The 20,209-nt window shown below is 36.9% G+C and overlaps 1 protein-coding gene across 1 annotated transcript; it reads left to right on the top strand.

Moving 5' to 3' along the window:
* The first annotated feature begins 9,393 nt into the window (after window positions 1-9,393).
* LOC138420395 (olfactory receptor 8K3-like) lies at window positions 9,394-10,350 on the top strand. The gene has a single exon (XM_069553583.1). The coding sequence runs from the start codon at window positions 9,394-9,396 to the stop codon at window positions 10,348-10,350; it is 957 nt and encodes a 318-aa protein (XP_069409684.1).
* The last annotated feature ends 9,859 nt before the right edge of the window (window positions 10,351-20,209 follow it).

Raw genomic sequence — 20,209 nt, 5'->3', positions numbered from 1 at the left:
AAAGAAGTAACCGATTTTCTCCTCTTCTTTCAGTTCAGTTCAGTTCAGTCACTTAGTCATGTCCAACTCTTTGCGACCCCATGAATCTCAGCACGCCAGGCCTCCCTGTCCATCACAAACTCCTGGAGTTCACTCAGACTCATGTCCATCGAGTCAGTGATGCCATCCAGCCATCTCATCCTCTGTTGTCCCTTTCTCCTCCTGCTCTCAATCCCTCCCAGCATCAGGGTCTTTTCCAGTGAGTCAGCTCTTCCCATTAGGTGGCCAAAGTATTGGTGTTTCAGCTTTAGTATCAGTCCTATCAATGAACACCCAGGACTGATCTCCTTTAGAATGGACTGGTTGGATTTCCTTTCAGTCCAAGGGACTCTCAAGAGTCTTCTCCAACACCACAGTTCAAAAGCATCAGTTCTTCGGCGCTCAGCTTTCTTCACAGTCCAGCCCTCATATCCATACATGACCACTGAAAAACTGTAGCCTTGACTAGATGGACCTTTGTTGGCAAAATAATGTCTCTGCTTTTAAATATGTTGGCCATAGTTTGGTCATAACTTTCCTTTCAAGGAGTAAGCGTCTTTTAATTTCATGGCTGCAATCACCATCTGCAGTGATTTTGGAGCCAAACAAGAAAAAAACATATTGCATTTTCCAACTTTTAAAGCAATGCTTTCCAAAAGTATAAAAAACAGGAAAAGGTATTAAAAAATACAAGTCTTAATAGATATTCAAAAATTCTAAACAAAAACTGAACAGACTTAATCTAGCAATATGTATAAATAATAATACATCAGTGATTAGCTAATCCCTGAAAAGTATCATGTTTAATATTTTAAAAAATAAATTTATATCCATACCATTTAATCCACTTCAGGTAAAATGAAATACTTTGGTAAAAACTAAGCAAGCATAGAAATCACCCAAGTGTAGTGAATACTTTTGTGGGATGAAGAAAAAAATTAAGAATATCTGTATATTGAAAAGTAAAAAATACTGATTAACAAAATCAAAGATGTTTGGAATGAGATGTTAAGCATACTCAGTTCACAGTTGAAAGACTAAATGTGGTAAAGATCCTAGTTCTCTCTAAAGTGACGTATAGATTTAATGCAAAGTCCATGAAGTTTCAGCAGATATTCTACAGACACAGATGGGTTTACTCTACAATATATATGACGGGCCAAGGACCTAAAATAACTAAATCTGAGTGAGACCTTGCAACCTCATGGACTGTAGCCCACCAGGCTACTCTGTCCATGGAATTTTCCAGGCAAGAATATGGAAGTGCGTTGCCATTCCTTTCTCCAGGGGATCTTCCCAACCTAGGGATTGAACCCTGGTCTCCTGCACTGCAGGCAGATTCTTTACCATCTGAGTTGCCAGGGAAGCCCTACACATGTTAAAATGTAGACTAATAAAGAATGACCACTCCTCATTGTGCTAAGACTTACTATCTTACTATGCAGCTACAGTAATAAAAAACTGTTGGTACTGGTGGAGAGATTGAAATCTGATTAATTCTTTATGAATGTGCAAAGGTAATTCAATAAAAGAAAGACAGTATATTTTAAAATGGGGTAGATGAATTAGACATTCAAAAGGGAAACCACCTGATGCGAAGAGTTGACTTATTGGAAAAGACCCTGATGCTGGGAGGGATTGGGGGTAGGAGGAGAAGGGGACAACAGAGGACGAGATGGTTGGATGGCATCACTGACTCGATGGACATGGGTTTGGGTGGGCTCCCGGAGTTTGTGATGGACAGGGAGGCCTGGCATGCTGCAGTCCATGGGGTCACAAAGAGTCAGATACGACTGAGCAACTGAACTGAACTGAAGGGAAACAAACTACAAATAATGTTTATCTAAACCTTTTGTAAATCAAATTAATTAAAAGTATAAAAATGCAAAGTGTAAGACAGAAAATCTTTAGAGAACAATAGAGGGCAAAATCTGTCTGGGACCCAGAATTGTTACCCAGCCTAAGCTTGTACTGCAGAATAGGACAACACAGAGAGAGAGGAGTTGTTGGTACAAGGAATAGTGAGTTTATTAGGAAAGCCAGCAAACGGAGAAGATGGTAGACTAATGTTCCAAAGAATCATCTTAACAGAGGTAGACTTCAGGCTTCTTTAATAATAAAAGGGAAAGGGTTGTGGCTGGTTGTTGCAAACTTTTCGGTACAGGAATCCTGTGTTCTTGCAGAAGTCCACACAGATCTGGTCACCATGTTCATGCCAACCTCCAGCAAGACAATTGTTACACTCTTTGTACCTTTACACATCAGAGTTTTAAAAAGGAGCTATTATGCATACTTCAGACTATATGCAAATTCATTTACGAAAAGGGGCAGGTCCAACATGACTAAGCATAGGCAACAGAGCATATAATTCAGAGCTGAAGGAATACGTGACATGGAGGCAGGTTTGTTCTCTGTTACAGAACTAGTTTATAGATCATGATATCAAGATTAGTAGATATCATAGTAGACTTTATAAATTGAACTGCATCAGAATTAAAAGGATATATTTAATACCAATCACTCGTGAGCACTCAGCTGAGGAAATGAAAACTTATGCTTGGGCAATCACCTTTATGAAAATTCAGGTAGAGTCGGACACAGCTGCAGTGACTGAGCACAGCACAGAAATTAAAAGAGTAATCTCCTATATTAAAAAAAAAAGAAGAAAGAAATGTGAAAGGAAACATTTTGCATATGCACAATGTACTATTATTTTTAGTTCGCTTACATGTTTTATGTAACACAATAAGACAGTGATTCAACAGATCCCCTTTGCATCGCCCACTTGAGGAGACCACTGCGGACGATAGGAGTACCGACAGGCTTGTTGTACAGGTAAAATACACTATTCTAGATCCCTGTCTGGTGGGATTTAGAGTACACCAGAGAAACAGAATCAATAGGAAGCTAACTAAGAGTAACAGTAGAAAGAAAAGCACACAAGTAGATCTCACTCACTTTGCAGCAGCTGCTGCTGCTAAGTCGCTTCAGTTGTGTCCGACTCTGTGTAACCCCATAGACGTCAGCCCGCAAGGCTCCCCCGTCCCTGGGATTCTCCAGGCAAGAACACTGGAGTGGGTTGCCATTTCCTTCTCCAAAGCATGAAAGTGAAAAGTGAAAGTGAAGTCGCTCAGTCGTGTCCGACTGTTAGCGACCCCATGGACTGCAGCCCACCAGGCTCCTCCATGGGAGTTTCCAGGCAAGAGTATTGGAGCGGGTTGCCATTTCCTTCTCCGTTACTCACTTTGGGGGAATACAAATCATTCTGGACTAGTAATAAACACACCTACTCCCTAGTTTCCATTAAGGTTTCCAATGCCTCAGGGACAGTCACAAAGTTGCTTATTATCTCCTCAGGGAGAGACACAGAGAGTGAATATTTTCCATAAATTGCTCTCACTATGCATATTCTGAAACACATGGACAAGTCAAGACACACCTTTTGTGACAGGTAAGCAGGTAGTATATTTCATGTAGTATCATATTTTACCAATATACAAGTAGTTTGGTAATTTGCAATAGAGCACTTATTCTATAACCAAGCATATCAAAATATCGAGATTTCTGATTGACTTCTCTGTGCATCCTGTTATTGATAATGCACAATCAGAATAGGACCGCTCCCCTTTTTCTTTAGATTAATATACAAATATTTTCACCACTGCTGATGACCACCTTTGAAACATCAGTGCTACAATGTTTATGTAATATTTATGTTTTATATCAAGACTTCAATATGTGAATTTTTTGTTCAGTTGCTAAGTTGTATCCAACTCTTTGCTATGCCATGGACTGCAGCCTTTCAGGCTTTCCTGTCCTTAACTATCTCCTGGAGTTTGCTCAAATTCATGTCCATTGAGATGGTGATGCTATTCAACTATCTCATACTCTGCCATCCTCTTCTTTTTTTGCCTTCAATCTTTCCCAGTATCAGCATCTTTTCCAATGAGTCAGCTCTTTACATCATGTGTCCATGGTGTTGAAGTTTCAGATTCAGCATCAGTTCTTCCATTGAATATTCAGTGTTGGATTCCTTTAGGATTGATTCCTTTAGAATGATTGGTTTGATTTCCATGCAATCCAAGGGACTCTTAAGAGTCTTTTCAGCATGACAATTTAAATAAGAAAGGACAAAACTGAGAGATAAGACAGCTTAAAAAGTAAGATGCATATTCACTGCAGATGGTGATTGCAGCCATGAAATCAAAAGACGCTTACTCCTTAGAAGGAAAGTTATGACCAACCAAGATAGCATATTCAAAAGCAGAGACATTACTTTGCCAACAAAGGTCTGTCTAGTCAAGGCTATGGTTTTTCCAGTAGTCATGTATGGATGTGAGAGCTGGACTGTGAAGAAAGCAGACTGCTGAAGAATTGATGCTTTTGAACTGTGGTGTTGGAGAAGACTCCTGTGAGTTCCTTGGACTGCAAGGAGATCCAACCAGTCCATTCTGAAGGAGATCAGTCCTGGGTGTTCATTGGAAGGACTGATATTGAAGCTGAAATTCCAATACTTTGGCCACCTCATGTCAAGAGTTGACTCATTGGAAAAGACCCTGATGCTGGGAGGGATTGGAGGCAGGAGGAGAAGGGGATGACAGAGGATGAGATGGCTGGATGGCATCACCAACTCGATGGACATGGGTTTGAGTGAACTCTGGGAGTTGATGATGGACAGGGAGGCCTGGTGTGCTGCAGTTCACAGGGTCACAAAGACTCGGACATGACTGAGCGACTGAACTGAAAGAGTAAGAAATTACATATATGTATAAATAAATTATGGCCTAATTATGAAGTGGCAAGTAGTCAGTTTCCAGGTTGTTGTCTTTCCAAATCTTTAGTTATTGATTCTGAGCTTTTCTTAGTCTCCTCTCAAAAATGGTATATTTAATGAACATTTAAATTAATGTGTAATTTTTTTCCTGATCTTTTGATGAGAAAAATGGGGATTTCCCCCTTTCATTGAGATGTGAAAAGTAATTTTTGGAGCCTAGGGGACTTTGAATGCCTAATGTTATGGTGATGATATAATGTACAGCATGTTTCCAGTGGAATCAGACAGAAAACACATACATATAATTTTCTCAAAGACCAGATTTTAAAAATGAATCATCAGATAATCAACACAGATAGCAAATAGGAAAAAGTAATTTGATGCTTTCCATACAATTCTGATGTTGTTAATAAGCTTTTCAGTCCTTAATTATCTTACAGGAAAATCAGCACCTGCCAGTGTAATTATTTATTCTTTAGCGTTTCAAAATTGCACCTAAACAAGACTTCTATGCCTTCTTTCATTAATTAAAAAAATTAATTGTAGCTCAGTATTTCTTTTTTTTTTTTTAATTTTTAGTTTTTTATTTTTTAAATTTTAAAATCTTTAATTCTTACATGCATTCCCAAACATGAACCCCCCTCCCACCTCTCTCCCCAGAACATCTTTCTGGGTCATCCCCATGCACCAGCCCCAAGCATGCTGCATCCTGCGTCAGACATAGACTGGCGATTCAATTCACATGATAGTATACATGTTAGAATGTCATTCTCCCAAATCATCCCACCCTCTCCCTCTCCCTCTGAGTCCAAAAGTCCATTATACACATCTGTGTCTCTTTCCCTGTCTTGCATACAGGGTCATCATTGCCATCTTCCTAAATTCCATATATATGTGTTAGTATACTGTATTGGTGTTTTTCTTTCTGGCTTACTTCACTCTGTATAATCGGCTCCAGTTTCATCCATCTCATCAGAACTGATTCAAATGAATTCTTTTTAATGGCTGAGTAATACTCCATTGTGTATATGTACCACAGCTTTCTTATCCATTCATCTGCTGATGGACATCTAGATTGTTTCCATGTCCTGGCTATTATAAACAGTGCTGCGATGAACATTGGGGTACATGTGTCTCTTTCAATTCTGGTTTCCTCGGTGTGTATGCCCAGAAGTGGGATTGCTGGGTCATAAGGTAGTTCTATTTGCAATTTTTTAAGGAATCTCCACACTGTTCTCCATAGTGGCTGTACTAGTTTGCATTCCCACCAACAGTGTAGGAGGGTTCCCTTTTCTCCACACCCTCTCCAGCATTTATTGCTTGCAGATTTTTGGATCACAGCCATTCTGACTGGTGTGAAGTGGTACCTCATTGTGGTTTTGATTTGCATTTCTCTAATAATGAGTGATGTTGAGCATCTTTTCATGTGTTTGTTAGCCATCCGTATGTCTTCTTTGGAGAAATGTCTATTTAGTTCTTTGGCCCATTTCTGACATAAGAAATTAATGTATGCAAGGACATGATATCAGAAGCTCACAGCCTTGTACACAAGATTTACTTGTGGTGTGTTTATTTCCTACAAACATATTTATAATTTAACATTATAAAATATTTTTATTTTTTAATAAAATATTTTTTCAATTATTAAAATTCAGAAACTCCTGACACTACTATTTTGTTTGTAATTAGGAAATTACATGACAAAGGAGCCTGGTGGGCTACAGTTCATGGGGCAGCAAAGAGTATATATATGAGGGTAGACCCTGGTTGCTTAGATGGTAAAGAATCTACCAGCAATGTGGGAGGCCTGGATTTTATCCCTGGGTCTGGAAGATTCCCTGGAGAAGGGCATGGTAAACCACTCCAGTCTTCTTGCCTTGAGAATCCCATGGACAGAAGGGCCTGGTGGGCTACAGTCCATGGGAGCACAGAGTCAGACATGGCTGAGCAACTAACACATACATGTATTTTATTTTGCCAGTATCCTGTTATGCAATATAGTGATTTAAAATTTATTTTTTATATAAGGTAGACAATGTCTTTATCCAAAAATAATGTTTATAAAATTTCATTATATAAAACAAATTCCAGTGACATCACTTTCTCTCGATTTGCTCAAATTCCTTACAATGTCTTTGGTTCCTCCTTGACAAAATATATATTACATGTTACAAACAATGTGGAATATGTCAGTTACACTGAAAATAATCTTGGGGGAAGAAATGTGCAAAATTTTAGGTAAATATACGTTACATATATGAGGTAAGGTAGTCCATATATTATTCAAAAGAAATGACAGTCCCCTTGTAGTCATGGAATTGGGACCTGTTACCCGAACACAGGTATCAACCTATTCATCATCATGATAATTCTGACAAAAAAATTAGATCACAGAAAAATGAATTTATAAATACCTGTGTAAGCATAATCTATTTTAGGTAACCTGCTGTCTCTACTAAGAAGTTGAAAACAAACAACAAAAATTTCCTATGTAATTGATTTTGAGGGTATTTAAGGTACCATGAATATCTTGAAATATTTTATTTTTGATTATTTTCACAGCAACCGTGCAAGAAACAGGGTTGATTTTGCTGATGTATATAAAGATATTCACAAAATTTACACTTGCCAAATTATTCCTTTGTTTATACAAAAATATAGGAATAACAGATATCAACCTATGTATATTTCTTAAAATTTCCTTATATGAAGACAAATGTCTAGTAACTTTTGATAGAATTTCCTTACTTTTACACCTCTGTCCAATATTAGTCAAGAGTATTAATCATTTCATCTTGTACTATCAATAGACATAAGGTCTTTCATATAAATATGTTTGAATACAGGGGCTACTAAATGTATCTACACACAATTGCAAATAGAATTTTATAAATTTATGCAGTTAGAACATGACTATGTTATACTATATGATTGTAATTATGTAAGGATGATTATAATTACAGTAAGTCCTCTACATAATAATGGGTTTCCTTCTGAGAGCGTGTTTGCAAGTTTGATTTGCCAGTAGGATTCCTTGTGTCTCAGATGGTAAAGAACCTGTCTGTAATGCAGGAGACTGGGGTTCTATCCCTGGGTCTGGAAGATCCCCTGGAGAAAGGAATGGCAATTCATTCCAGTATTATTGCCTGAAGAATCCCATGAACAGAGGAGACTGTGGGCCACAGTCCATGGGGTCACAAGGAGTCAGACAAGACTGAGGAGCTAACATATTCTTTTTTCATCATCAAAATTACCCTAGGTCCCCAACTAACGCAATTGACTATATAGTATTGAGCTGTAATAGGTTTATAGCACCCATCACCACTGTTTGTATATTTGCTTCTATCCTGGGATAGAAATAAATATGCTGTATTGCAGTACAAAGTACTGTACAGTAAGTACCAAAAACCACAGCTACATGGATGCAGGTGCATTATAACGGATGCCAGACACCTGAACTAACTTACATAATTGTACACATGAAAACATGCTTGCATCTTAGACAGCTTACAAATTAAAGATTTATAGTTACAGAATTGATAGCATATAATATATAATTGAAAAGTTGTCAAGTAATAAAGGTTATGTTAATACTTTTCCTTTCTGCTTCTTTTATCTACTTTTATATCAATCTATATATCTACACATGTGTCAGTGTTTGTCAAAAATAGCCATTTGGCGTTTTAGTAAAGGGAAAGTTGCTCAGTTGTGTCCAACTCTTTGCAACCCCATGGACTATAGCTTGCCAGGTTCCTCTGTTCATGGAATTCTTCAGGCCAAAACACTGGAATGGGTAGCTGTTCCCTTCTCCAAGGAATCTTCCCAACCCAGGGATCAAACCCAGGTCTCCTGAATTGCAAGCAGATTCTTTACCATTTGAGCCACGAGGGAAGCCCAAGAAAAGTGGAGTGATTCACCTATACCTTCTCCAAGGATCTTTCCAATCCAGGAATTGATCCAGGGTCTCCTGCATTGCAGGCGGATTGTTTATCATCTGAGCTACCAGGAAAGCCTATTAAAGTGAAAGTATTTGTCTGTGGGCTCTTTGTGACCCCAGGGACTCTAACCACCAGGCTCCTCCATTTATGGAATTCTCCAGGCAAGAATACTGGAGTGGGTAGCCATTCCGTTCTCCAGGAGATCTTCCCAACTCAGGGATCAAACCTAGGTCTGCTGCATTGCTGGCAGATTCTTTACCATCTGAGCCACAAGGGAAGCATAATAATTCTTTCTGGCTGAGGGATACCATAATACAGTATCATACTTAGAAGTGTTGCTGGACTATAACCATTTGAAGCCAGCAGCTTGCTTCCTCCATTGGTGACAATCAAAATGCCTCAAGATATTATTGAATGCTCTTTGGGGAACTAATTTTTCCCATTGGAAAATGACAAACCTAGCCCTCTCTCCAACTGTATTGCTCTCTCTGTAACCGTTTCTATTTCTATAAATGTATGCTTTCCTTCAAGGAGGCAGTCATTTTAATAGAATCTAAACTTTAAAATTCAATTTATTATATTTATATTAAATTTGAATGCTAAAAGAATCACCAGGATTTAAAACACAACACTATTTACTACTTTGAGGTCTTTATCCAGCATATGTTTTCTGATAAAATGGAAGAACACAACAGAACGGTGCTGAGTGAATTCATCCTCATGGGAATCACAGACCGCCCTGAGCTGCAGGCTCCATTGTTTGGGCTCTTCCTCATCATCTATGTGACCTCAGTGGTGGGAAACTTGGGCATGGTCATCCTCACTAAGGTGGACTCCAGGTTACAGACACCCATGTACTTCTTTCTCAGGCACCTGGCTCTTACTGATCTGGGTTATTCAACAGCTGTGGGCCCCAAAATGTTGGTAAATTTTGTTGTGGATCAGAATAAAATCTCTTATTATTTGTGTGCTACACAGATGGGTTTTTTCATCATGTTCATTATTAATGAACTTTTTATTCTGGCGACAATGTCTTATGACCGTTATGTGGCCATCTGTAACCCTCTGCTCTACACAGTCATCATGTCACAAAGGGTGTGTAAAGTGCTGGTGGCGATCCCCTATGTCTATAGCACATTCGTTTCTCTGTTGATTACCATAAAGCTTTTTAATTCATTCTTCTGTGGCTATAATGTCATCAATCATTTCTACTGTGACAATTTCCCCTTGTTATCTTTGCTTTGCTCAAACACACATGAAATTGAACTTATGATAATGATTTTCTCAGCTTTTAATTTGACTTTCACCCTGGCGATAGTTCTTGTGTCTTACCTGCTCATCCTTGCAGCTATTCTCAGGATGAAATCCGCCGAAGGTAGGCGGAAGGCTTTTTCTACCTGTGGATCCCACCTGACAGTGGTCACCGTGTTCTATGGGACTTTGACATTTATGTATGTTAAACCCAAGTCCAGTCATTCCTTTGACACTGATAAAGTGGCATCTATATTTTACACTCTTGTTATTCCCATGTTGAATCCTTTGATTTATAGCTTAAGAAACAAAGATGTAAACTATGCACTACAGAAGATGTGGAGAAAACTATGTAGCATCTTTTCCTAATGATCAGTGTCAATGTGATTGCTACAAATTAGGTTAAGGACTTCATATCTCATTTTTTTTGTTTTCAGAGGGGAAAATGAACACAACAGTTTAGACGTTTAGAGAATAACTTCTATGTGCCATTCACACTTCTATGTGATATAAATTTATTAGTGTAAGAAAAAAAACAGGAAAAATATTTGCCATCTTTGACAAGAGATGAAATATAAGCAAAATATGAAATCAATTTTAGAGTACGGTGGAATGAGTTAAGACACATACACCATAAGAGCAGTCAAGGTGAGTAAGCTATGTAGGAATGATGAAAAACATTAGGTACAAAAGGAGAATGAAATGTCTTTTAGGATAGTCAGTCTTTGGAATAAACTTTAAAGTATCAATTTGTGTTTGTGTACCTGTGTGTGTTTTGTGTTAGCACATTCACTCCATTTTAGTCTTCATGTTCTTCCACAAAGTGTGCTAAAAGCAAACTCAGGTTCTCTTTTAAGAAGTAAAAAGGAGGCATTCTCATGATTTTGTCTATGCTGTATTTATAGCGAATGTGTAATGTGAAATGTAGCAATTGATATATATCATATGATACCTGGACTAACTTCCTCCAAATCCTCACTAAAGAACCCCATTTTTTGCTTACTTTTAGTATTTTTAACATTCAAGACATTTTCTCTGCATCAAGGAGGGTGTAGACTCACTTCTTTGTCCACCAACAAAGAAGTAGAATTTTCTATGTAGTCAATTAAATTTCAATAAATGACATTCTTGGGGAACACGTGTATACCTGTGGCAGACTCATGTTGATTTTTGGCAAAGCCAATACAATATTGTAAAGTAATTAACCTCCAATTAAAATAAATAAATTTATATTAAAATTTTTTGACCATAAAAATTTCAGTAAATAATATTCATTGAAATAAAATAATTATGTGTATGTTGTTTTTGCTGTTCAGCTGCTAAGTCATGTCCAGCTCTTTGCAACCCCATACACTGCAGCATACCAGGCTCCTGTGTCCTCTGCTATCTCCCAGATTTTGCTCGAATTTATGTCCATTGAGTCAGAGATGCTACCTAATCATCTCATCTACTACTTTCTCATCCTCTTTTCCTTTTTCCTTCAATCATACCCAGCATCAAGGAAATACATATAATGTCATATAAAAATACAGAGAAGGAAGTGGCAACCCACTCCAGTACTCTTGCCTGGAAAATTCCGTAGATGATGGAGCCTGGTAGGCTACAGTTCATGGAGTCACAAAGAGTCAGACAGGACTGAATGACTTCACTTTCTTTCTTTCTATAGTTCCTTTTGGAGGAGGAAATGGCAACCCACTCCAGTGCTCTTGCCTGGAGAATCCTGTGGATGGCGGGGCCTGGTGGCCTATAGTCTATGGAGTCACAAAGAGTTGGACAGGACTAAGCAACTAACACACACACAAACATAAAATAAATATTACTCACAGGTTTTAAAACAGGTTTTACAACAGGTTTTACAGTTGGTTTTTAATTAGGAAAAAAGTATGAACAATACACACATAAGTGAATTAAAAAATTTGTTTCTAGGAAATTATGTTGACAGAAACACAGTAAAATAACATTAGATGGTAGTGGCTATTGAGATTATTAAAATGCTTAATTTTATATTTTTGTTTATATATTCTTCCCCAAACATTTTAAATGAGTAGTTATAACTTTCATGATCTTTCCTGTAGCTCAGATGGTAAAGAATCTGCTTGTAGTACAGGAGACCTGGGTTAAATCCCTGGGTCAGGAAGATCCTCTGGAGAAGGGAGCAGCAATCCACTCCAGTATTCTGGCCTGGAGAATCCCATGGATAGAGGAGCCTGACGGGTTACAGTTCATAGGGTCACAAAGAATCAGACAGGGCTGAGCAACTAACACTATAACTTTCATAATGAAGAAAGATATAGTCTCTAATATCTGAATTTTAAAAATTAACTGTGACTAAGTGTATATATCATATATTTCATTTATTTTATGCTACTTTGTTATATTCAGTAAACATATCAGTTATTTAAGGAAGTTGGCTAATTTTTCATGGAATGCAAACATTGAAAAATAGCAGTTTATACACAAATGAATAATTTGAATGGACATTTTTGATGTCAATATAATTTAATGCATAATATAATAATAATAATATTTTTTAAAATAAATAAAGTTAGATAGAAAGGAAAGTACAAGGAAACTTTACCAACACCAATATTTCTTTGAAATAGCAATTTGTGCTTAAGGCCAGAACCATATGAAAGGATATAATTTATATATATATATATATATATATATATATATATATATAGATGTGTTTGGACACTAAGACACACTATTAAAAAATCAAGAATTAAGATGATCTCAAACATAAACTTGTGTTAAAATAACTCCACTCCAAAATCTGATTCAGGTGCCTTGATTGCAAAACTCTACATAATGTTTAGGGCTAAGGAAGTAAACAAATGGCTTCTAATTCTTTCAGAAAACTAAAGATAAGGTACATTTCCTAACTCTACTTGGGAAGCTTTTCTGTTATGAAAGTGCAGGAGAAGTTATTTTAAGAAAAAAATAACAGTTTATCAGTCTTAACATATATTCCAAAATTCTAAACAATATTGTATCAAATTGAATCTAGCAAAATATGGAAACAAGAATGCATAATGAGAAAAGAATATATTTCACATTAAGAAAGTAATTTATACACATACCATTTAAATATCCCCAATATTAATACAATAAAATAATTGAGTAGAAACTAAGAAGGCACTTAAATGCCCCAAGCAAAATGAAATGTTTTGGTGAAACAAACAAATAAAAAAATACATAAACAAGATCAGTATACTGAAAAGTACAGAGTGCTGAGTAACAAAACCAAAGACAAATTGATGAGTTGGTAAACTTACTCACTTCACATAGTTTAATACTGAAAACAACCCACATGCCTTTCAATGAGTGAAGAAGGTGTGCCATCATGTCATAATACTCAGCCCTGAAAAAGGAACAGGCATTGATATACAAAAAGTATGAATGCACTTCATTAAAATTATGCTGAATGAACACAACCTATTGGGAAAGATTACAAGTGGTATTTCCTTTATAAAATTATTCAATGGGTAAATTATAGTGATGGATTCATGTTGATGTATGGCAAAACCAATACAATATTGTCAAGTAATTAACCTCCAATTAAAATAAATAAATTTATATTTAAAAAAGTTATAGTCATGAAAGCTGCTTAGTATTTAGGTTAAAGATAAGAATAAGAGGAGACAATGGGTGTGACTATGAAGAAACGATATGAGTGATATCCGTGATGATGAAGTGAGTCTGTGTGATGATAATTTTGAGGAGGGTATGTGATTATATAAATGAAGATACACAAATTAGTGCGTGCAAGTCCAGTGAAGTGTGAACAAATTCAGTGGATTGTATCAAAGATAATTTCATGGTTATGATATTGTACTGTTTTATGCAAGTTCTTACCTCTAGGAGCACTAAAATGGACAGAAGTCTCCATGTTCTCGTTTTGAAACCGTCTTGTGATCCTATAATTACTTCAACACAATTTTTTTTAAATCAAGTTTAAGGCTGCCTGGGACAATGTGGGATAAGAAAGAGTAGTATATATTTCCATAACTCTAGGAGATGGATGCTGTGGTTTATATCAAAGAGTGCTCTGCCTATATTTTCTTCTAATGGTTTTATAGTATCTGGTCTTACATTTCGACCTTTAATCTACTGTGTATAGTGATAGAGAATGTTTTAATTTCATTCTTTTGCACATAGTTATCCATTTTTCCCACCACCATTTATTGAAGAAACCATCTTTTCTTCATTGCAGTGTTATTTTCTACTTGGTTGTAGATTAATCAGCCATAAAAAAGAATCAATAAAGAAAAAAGATCCATGAATTTTTAGTTTAGTGAACACTGAAAAGTTACAGCATAGATAAACCACAAATAGCTACTGAATTATATTCAACAATGGACATTTACAGCTCAATAACCTAAATAGCATATTCAAAAGCAGAGACATTACTGTGCCGACTAAGGTCCACCTAGTCAAGGCTATGGATTTTCCTGTGGTCATGTATGGATGTGAGAGTTGGACTGTGATGAAGGCTGAGCGCCGAAGAATGGATGCTTTTGAACTGTGGTGTTGGAGAAGACTCTTGAGGGTCCCTTGGACTGCAAGGAGATCCAACCAGTCCATTCTGAAGCAGATTAACCCTGGGATTCCTCTGGAAGGAATGATGCTAAAGTTGAAACTCCAGTACTTTGGCCACCTCATGCGAAGAGTTGACTCATTGGAAAAGATTCTGATGCTGGGAGGGATTGGGGGCAGGAGGAGAAGGGGACGACAGAGGATGAGATGCCTGGATGGCATCACGGACTCGATGGATGCGAGTCTGAGTGAACTCCGGGGGATGGTGATGGACAAGGAGGCCTGGCGTGCTGCGATTCATGGGGTCGCAAAGAGTCGGACACGACTGAGCGACTGAACTGCACTGAACTGAACAAGTTACACTGCTGTAGAGCATGTGGACTGTATCAGACACATGGAAACATATGTCAGGTAGACAAGAAGACCTGGAGAGGATTTGGACATGATGGCAAAGCAAGAAATATTGAAATGTGTTAAAGTCCAATCCAATCCAGTGTCCTTGCCTGGAGAATCCCATGGACAGTGGAGAGCTTGCTAAGGTCCATAGGGTAGCAAAGAGTTGGACATGAGAAAATTGCAGAGGAAGGTAAACTTCCAAACTCATTCTATGAGGCCACCATCACCCTAATACCAAAACCTGACAAAGATGTCACAAAAAAAGAAAACTACAGGCCAATATCACTGATGAACATAGATGCAAAAATCCTCAACAAAATTCTAGCAATCAGGATCCAACAACACATTAAAAAGATCATACACCATGACCAAGTGGGCTTTATCCCAGGGATGCAAGGATTCTTCAATATCCGCAAATCAATCAATGTAATTCACCACATTAACAAATTGAAAAATAAAAACCATATGATTATCTCAATAGATGCAGAGAAGGCCTTTGACAAAATTCAACATCCATTTATGATAAGAACTCTTCAGAAAGCAGGAATAGAAGGAAAATACCTCAACATAATAAAAGCTATATATGACAAACCCACAGCAAACATGATCCTCAATGGTGAAAAATTGAAAGCATTTCCCCTAAAGTCAGGAACAAGACAAGGGTGTCCACTTTCACTGCTACTATTCAACATAGTTATGGAAGTTTTGGCCACAGCAATCAGAGCAGAAAAAGAAATAAAAGGAATCCAAATTGGAAAAGAAGAAGTAAAACTCTCACTGTTTGCAGATGACATGATCCTCTACAAGGAAAACCCTAAAGACTCCACCAGAAAATTACTAGAGCTAATCAATGATTATAGTAAAGTTGCAGGATATAAAATCAACACACAGAAATCCCTTGCATTCCTATACACGAATAATGAGAAAGTAGAAAAAGAAATTAAGGAAACAATTCCATTCACCATTGCAACGAAAAGAATAAAATACTTAGGAATATATCTACCTAAAGAAACTAAAGACCTATATATAGAAAACTATAAAACACTGATGAAAGAAATCAAAGAGGACACTAATAGATGGAGAAATATACCATGTTCATGGATTGGAAGAATCAATATAGTGAAAATGAGTTTACTACCCAAAGCAATTTACAAATTCAATGCAATCCCTATCAAGCTACCAGCCACATTTTTCACAGAACTAGAACAAATAATTTCAAGATTTGTATGGAAATACAAAAAACCTCGAATAGCCAAAGCAATCTTGAGAAAGAAGAATGGAACTGGAGGAATCAACTTGCCTGACTTCAGGCTCTACTACAAAGCCACAGTCATCAAGACAGTATGGTACTGGCACAAAGACAGACATATAGATCAATGGAACAAAATAGAAAGCCCAGAGATAAATCCACACACATATGGACACCTTATCTTTGACAAAGGAGGCAAGAATATACAATGGAATAAAGACAATCTCTTTCACAAGTGGTGCTGGGAAAACTGGTCAACCACTTGTAAAAGAATGAAACTAGATCACTTTCTAACACCACACACAAAAATAAACTCAAAATGGATTAAAGATCTAAATGTAAGATCAGAAACTATAAAACTCCTAGAGGAGAACATAGGCAAAACACTCTCCGACATAAATCACAGCAGGATCCTCTATGATCCACCTCCCAGAATGCTGGAAATAAAAGCAAAAATAAACAAATGGGATCTAATTAAAATTAAAAGCTTCTGCACAACAAAGGAAAATATAAGCAAGGTGAAAAGACAGCCTTCTGAATAGGAGAATATAATAGCAAATGAAGCAACTGACAAACAACTAATCTCAAAAATATACAAGCAACTTCTGCAGCTCAATTCCAGAAAAATAAACGACCCAATCAAAAAATGGGCCAAAGAACTAAATAGACATTTCTCCAAAGAAGACATACGGATGGCTAACAAACACATGAAAAGATGCTCAACATCACTCATTATTAGAGAAATGCAAATCAAAACCACAATGAGGTACTACTTCACACCAGTCAGAATGTCTGTGATCCAAAAATCTGCAATCAATAAATGCTGAAGAGGGTGTGCAGAAAAGGGAACCCTCCTACACTGTTGGTGGGAATGCAAACTAGTACAGCCACTATGGAGAACAGTGTGGGAGATTCCTTAAAAAATTGCAAATAGATCTACCTTATGACCCAGCAATCCCACAGCTGGGCATACACACCGAGGAAACCAGAATTGAAAGAGACACATGTACCCCAATGTTCATTGCAGCACTGTTTATAATAGCCAGGACATGGAAACAACCTAGATGTCCATCAGCAGATGAATGGATAAGAAAGCACTGGTACATATACACAATGGAGTATTACTCAGCCATTAAAAATAATTCATTTGAATCAGTTCTGATGAGATGGATGAAACTGGAGCCGATTATACAGAGTGAAGTAAGCCAGAAAGAAAAACACCAATACAGTATACTAACACATATATATGTTATTTAGGAAGATGGCAATGACGACCCTGTATGCAAGACAGGAAAAAAGACACAGCTGTGTATAACGGACTGTTGGACTCAGAGGGAGAGGGAGAGGGTGGGATGATTTGGGAGAATGGAATTCTAACATGTATACTATCATGTTAGAATTGAATCGCCAGTCTATGTCTGACGCAGGATACAGCATGCTTGGGGCTGGTGCATGGGGATGACCCAGAGAGATGTTATGGGGAGGGAGGTGGGAGGGATTTCATGTTTGGGAACGCATGTAAGAATTAAAGATTTTAAAATTAAAAAAATAAAAAACTAAAAAAAAATAAGGAAAGAATATATATACAAAATTCTTCATATATATATATATATACACACTATTATTTATATTTCATTTAAACATTTTTAAATTATGCCCTAGAACAGTAATTTAGGACAGCATTTTGTCATCCACTAGAGAGACTATTGGAGAGCTGGAGGAATACTGACAGGCTTGTCTTATGGATGAGATATATTAATCCAGATTCCTATATGGCTGTATTAGAGTATTCCAAGGAATATAATACAGATATATGATAGACAGAGAGATAAATAGATTCATTTAAGAAAGTGCACAATGTTATAATGGGGGCTGGTAAGGCAGAAGTGGGCCAGGCTGGCAGACAGCACTAGATGATGCTGAGTACAAATGCAGGAAACCGAGGCAGACTTTTTTTGTGGAAATCTGGAAAAATAATTCCTTTTTCTTTGGGATTCCTCACTCTTAATTGAAAGAGTCTCACCATATTCTGGAAGGAAATAAGCTGTACTCAAAATCTACTGCTTTGAAAGTTTATCACATCTAAAATGTATCTCTGCAGAGACACCTTGACTGTAAACATCTGGGTAGCATAGTCTAGCCACACAGATACAGAAAATAAACTTTAGCATCATGTGAAGAAGAAAATTATTCAAGAGTAAAAGGTAAAATGGAACACAAAAATACCTGTAAATATTCTAACTCATTGGTGTGTATAAATTGTCCTGTACCACTAATGAAAATACCCCTTCCCTTGTTTCTGTTGAGCTTTCAAATGCTTCAGGGGCAAGCAAGAAATTGCCTGTCATCTCCTCAGGGAGAGTCCCAGAGGACGGAAAAGAATCCATAAATTGTTTTTACTGTGCATGTCATGAGGCACATGAGGAAGCTAAGATAGACATTTCATGAAAGGTAAGCAGTATAGCTCATGTAGTGTCCTATTTTATCAATATCCAGATAGTTCTGAAGATACTAACAAGGTAGTATTTTTATTCTAGCATAAACCACAGCAAAATAAGAGGATTTCTGATTTAATTCTGTGTACGCCTTGCTATTGTTAATATATAAGCAGAATAGGACGTCAATACTTTTTCTTCAGACTAATTATACAAATATTTTCACAAACACTAATGAGCATCTTTGAAACATCAGTGCCATACTGTTTATGTAATATTTATATTTTTTATAAATGCCTAATTATGCAAATAAGAAAGGAAAAGTATAACACAAGAAGCCTAACTAAAGGGTTAAGAATAAAAATGAAAATCACAGCAGAATCATGAAGCTGCAAGTGGTTAGTTTCTATCGAAATTATATTCAGTCATTGTCTCTGCTCTTCTTATTTTCTTCTCAGAAATATTAATAGTGAAAGTTGCTCAGTCATGTCTGACTCGTTGGGACGCCATGGAGTATACAGTCCATGGAATTCTCCAGACCAGAATACTGGAGTGGGTAGCCTTTCCCTTCTCCAGGGGATCTTCCCACCAGGGATTGAACCCAAGTCTCCTGCATTGCAGGTGGATTCTTTACCAGCTGAGCCACAAGGGAAGCCCACGAACACAGGAGTGGTTAGCCTACTCTTTCTCCAGCAGATCTTCCTGACCCAGGATTCAAATCAGGGACTCCTACATTGCAAGCAGATTATTTACCAGCTAAGCTACCAGGGAATTAATACAAATTTTTAAAAATCTGTAAATATGATTTTTTTCTGATATTTTAATAAGCAAAGATGGGCATTTCTACTTTACATTGACATGAAAAAACATTTTTGGTGGTTAGGAATCTCTCAAGTATTCAGGTTTACAGTGGTATTGTGATATATAACATGTTCAGTTTTCAGGAGAATCTGAAACAAATACATATATTTTTCTCAAAATGCATAGTCTTAAAAATAATAATCAGATAATCAACCCTCAAATAAACACACTAAGAACACACTAAATACATGATATTTGAGGCATATTTCCAAATACTACTGACACACTGAAACATTTAATTCTCATCTGTCTTCCCAGAATCTCTGCAAAAAAAGGAAGAGTTGATTTTTCCAGTATGGAAAAATAGAGTAAGATTAGTTATATCATTTTTTTCCAAAGTATTCCTTCATATATATACCACAATTGTATGTATGGCTGACTCTATCTATCCATGTCTATTTCCTGGAATATTTCCTAGGATATATACAAGCAGTTTCTACTACAGTCTGTTAGAGTTTCCTTCTGAAAGCGTATGTCCTGTATCAACAGTATTAATTGCTTCCTCCTGCACCATCTGCATTTGCAAAGGGTCTCACATGACTTTTACTATAAACTGCTTTAATATTTCCATAGAGTATTAAAATTTGGGTTCAGTTTTTTTATGTAACTAACATATTAGTTAGTTAGTGTTAATTGTTCAGTTGTGTCTGACTCTGTGGCCCCATAGACTGTAGCTTCTGTCCATGGAATTCTCCAGGCAAGAACATTAGAGTGAGTAACCATTTCCTTCTCCATGGAATCTTCCTGA

This window comes from Ovis canadensis, chromosome 15 (assembly GCF_042477335.2).
Source record: "Ovis canadensis isolate MfBH-ARS-UI-01 breed Bighorn chromosome 15, ARS-UI_OviCan_v2, whole genome shotgun sequence".
Lineage (NCBI taxonomy): Eukaryota > Metazoa > Chordata > Mammalia > Artiodactyla > Bovidae > Ovis > Ovis canadensis.
This window is presented reverse-complemented; position numbering and strand designations above follow the sequence as displayed.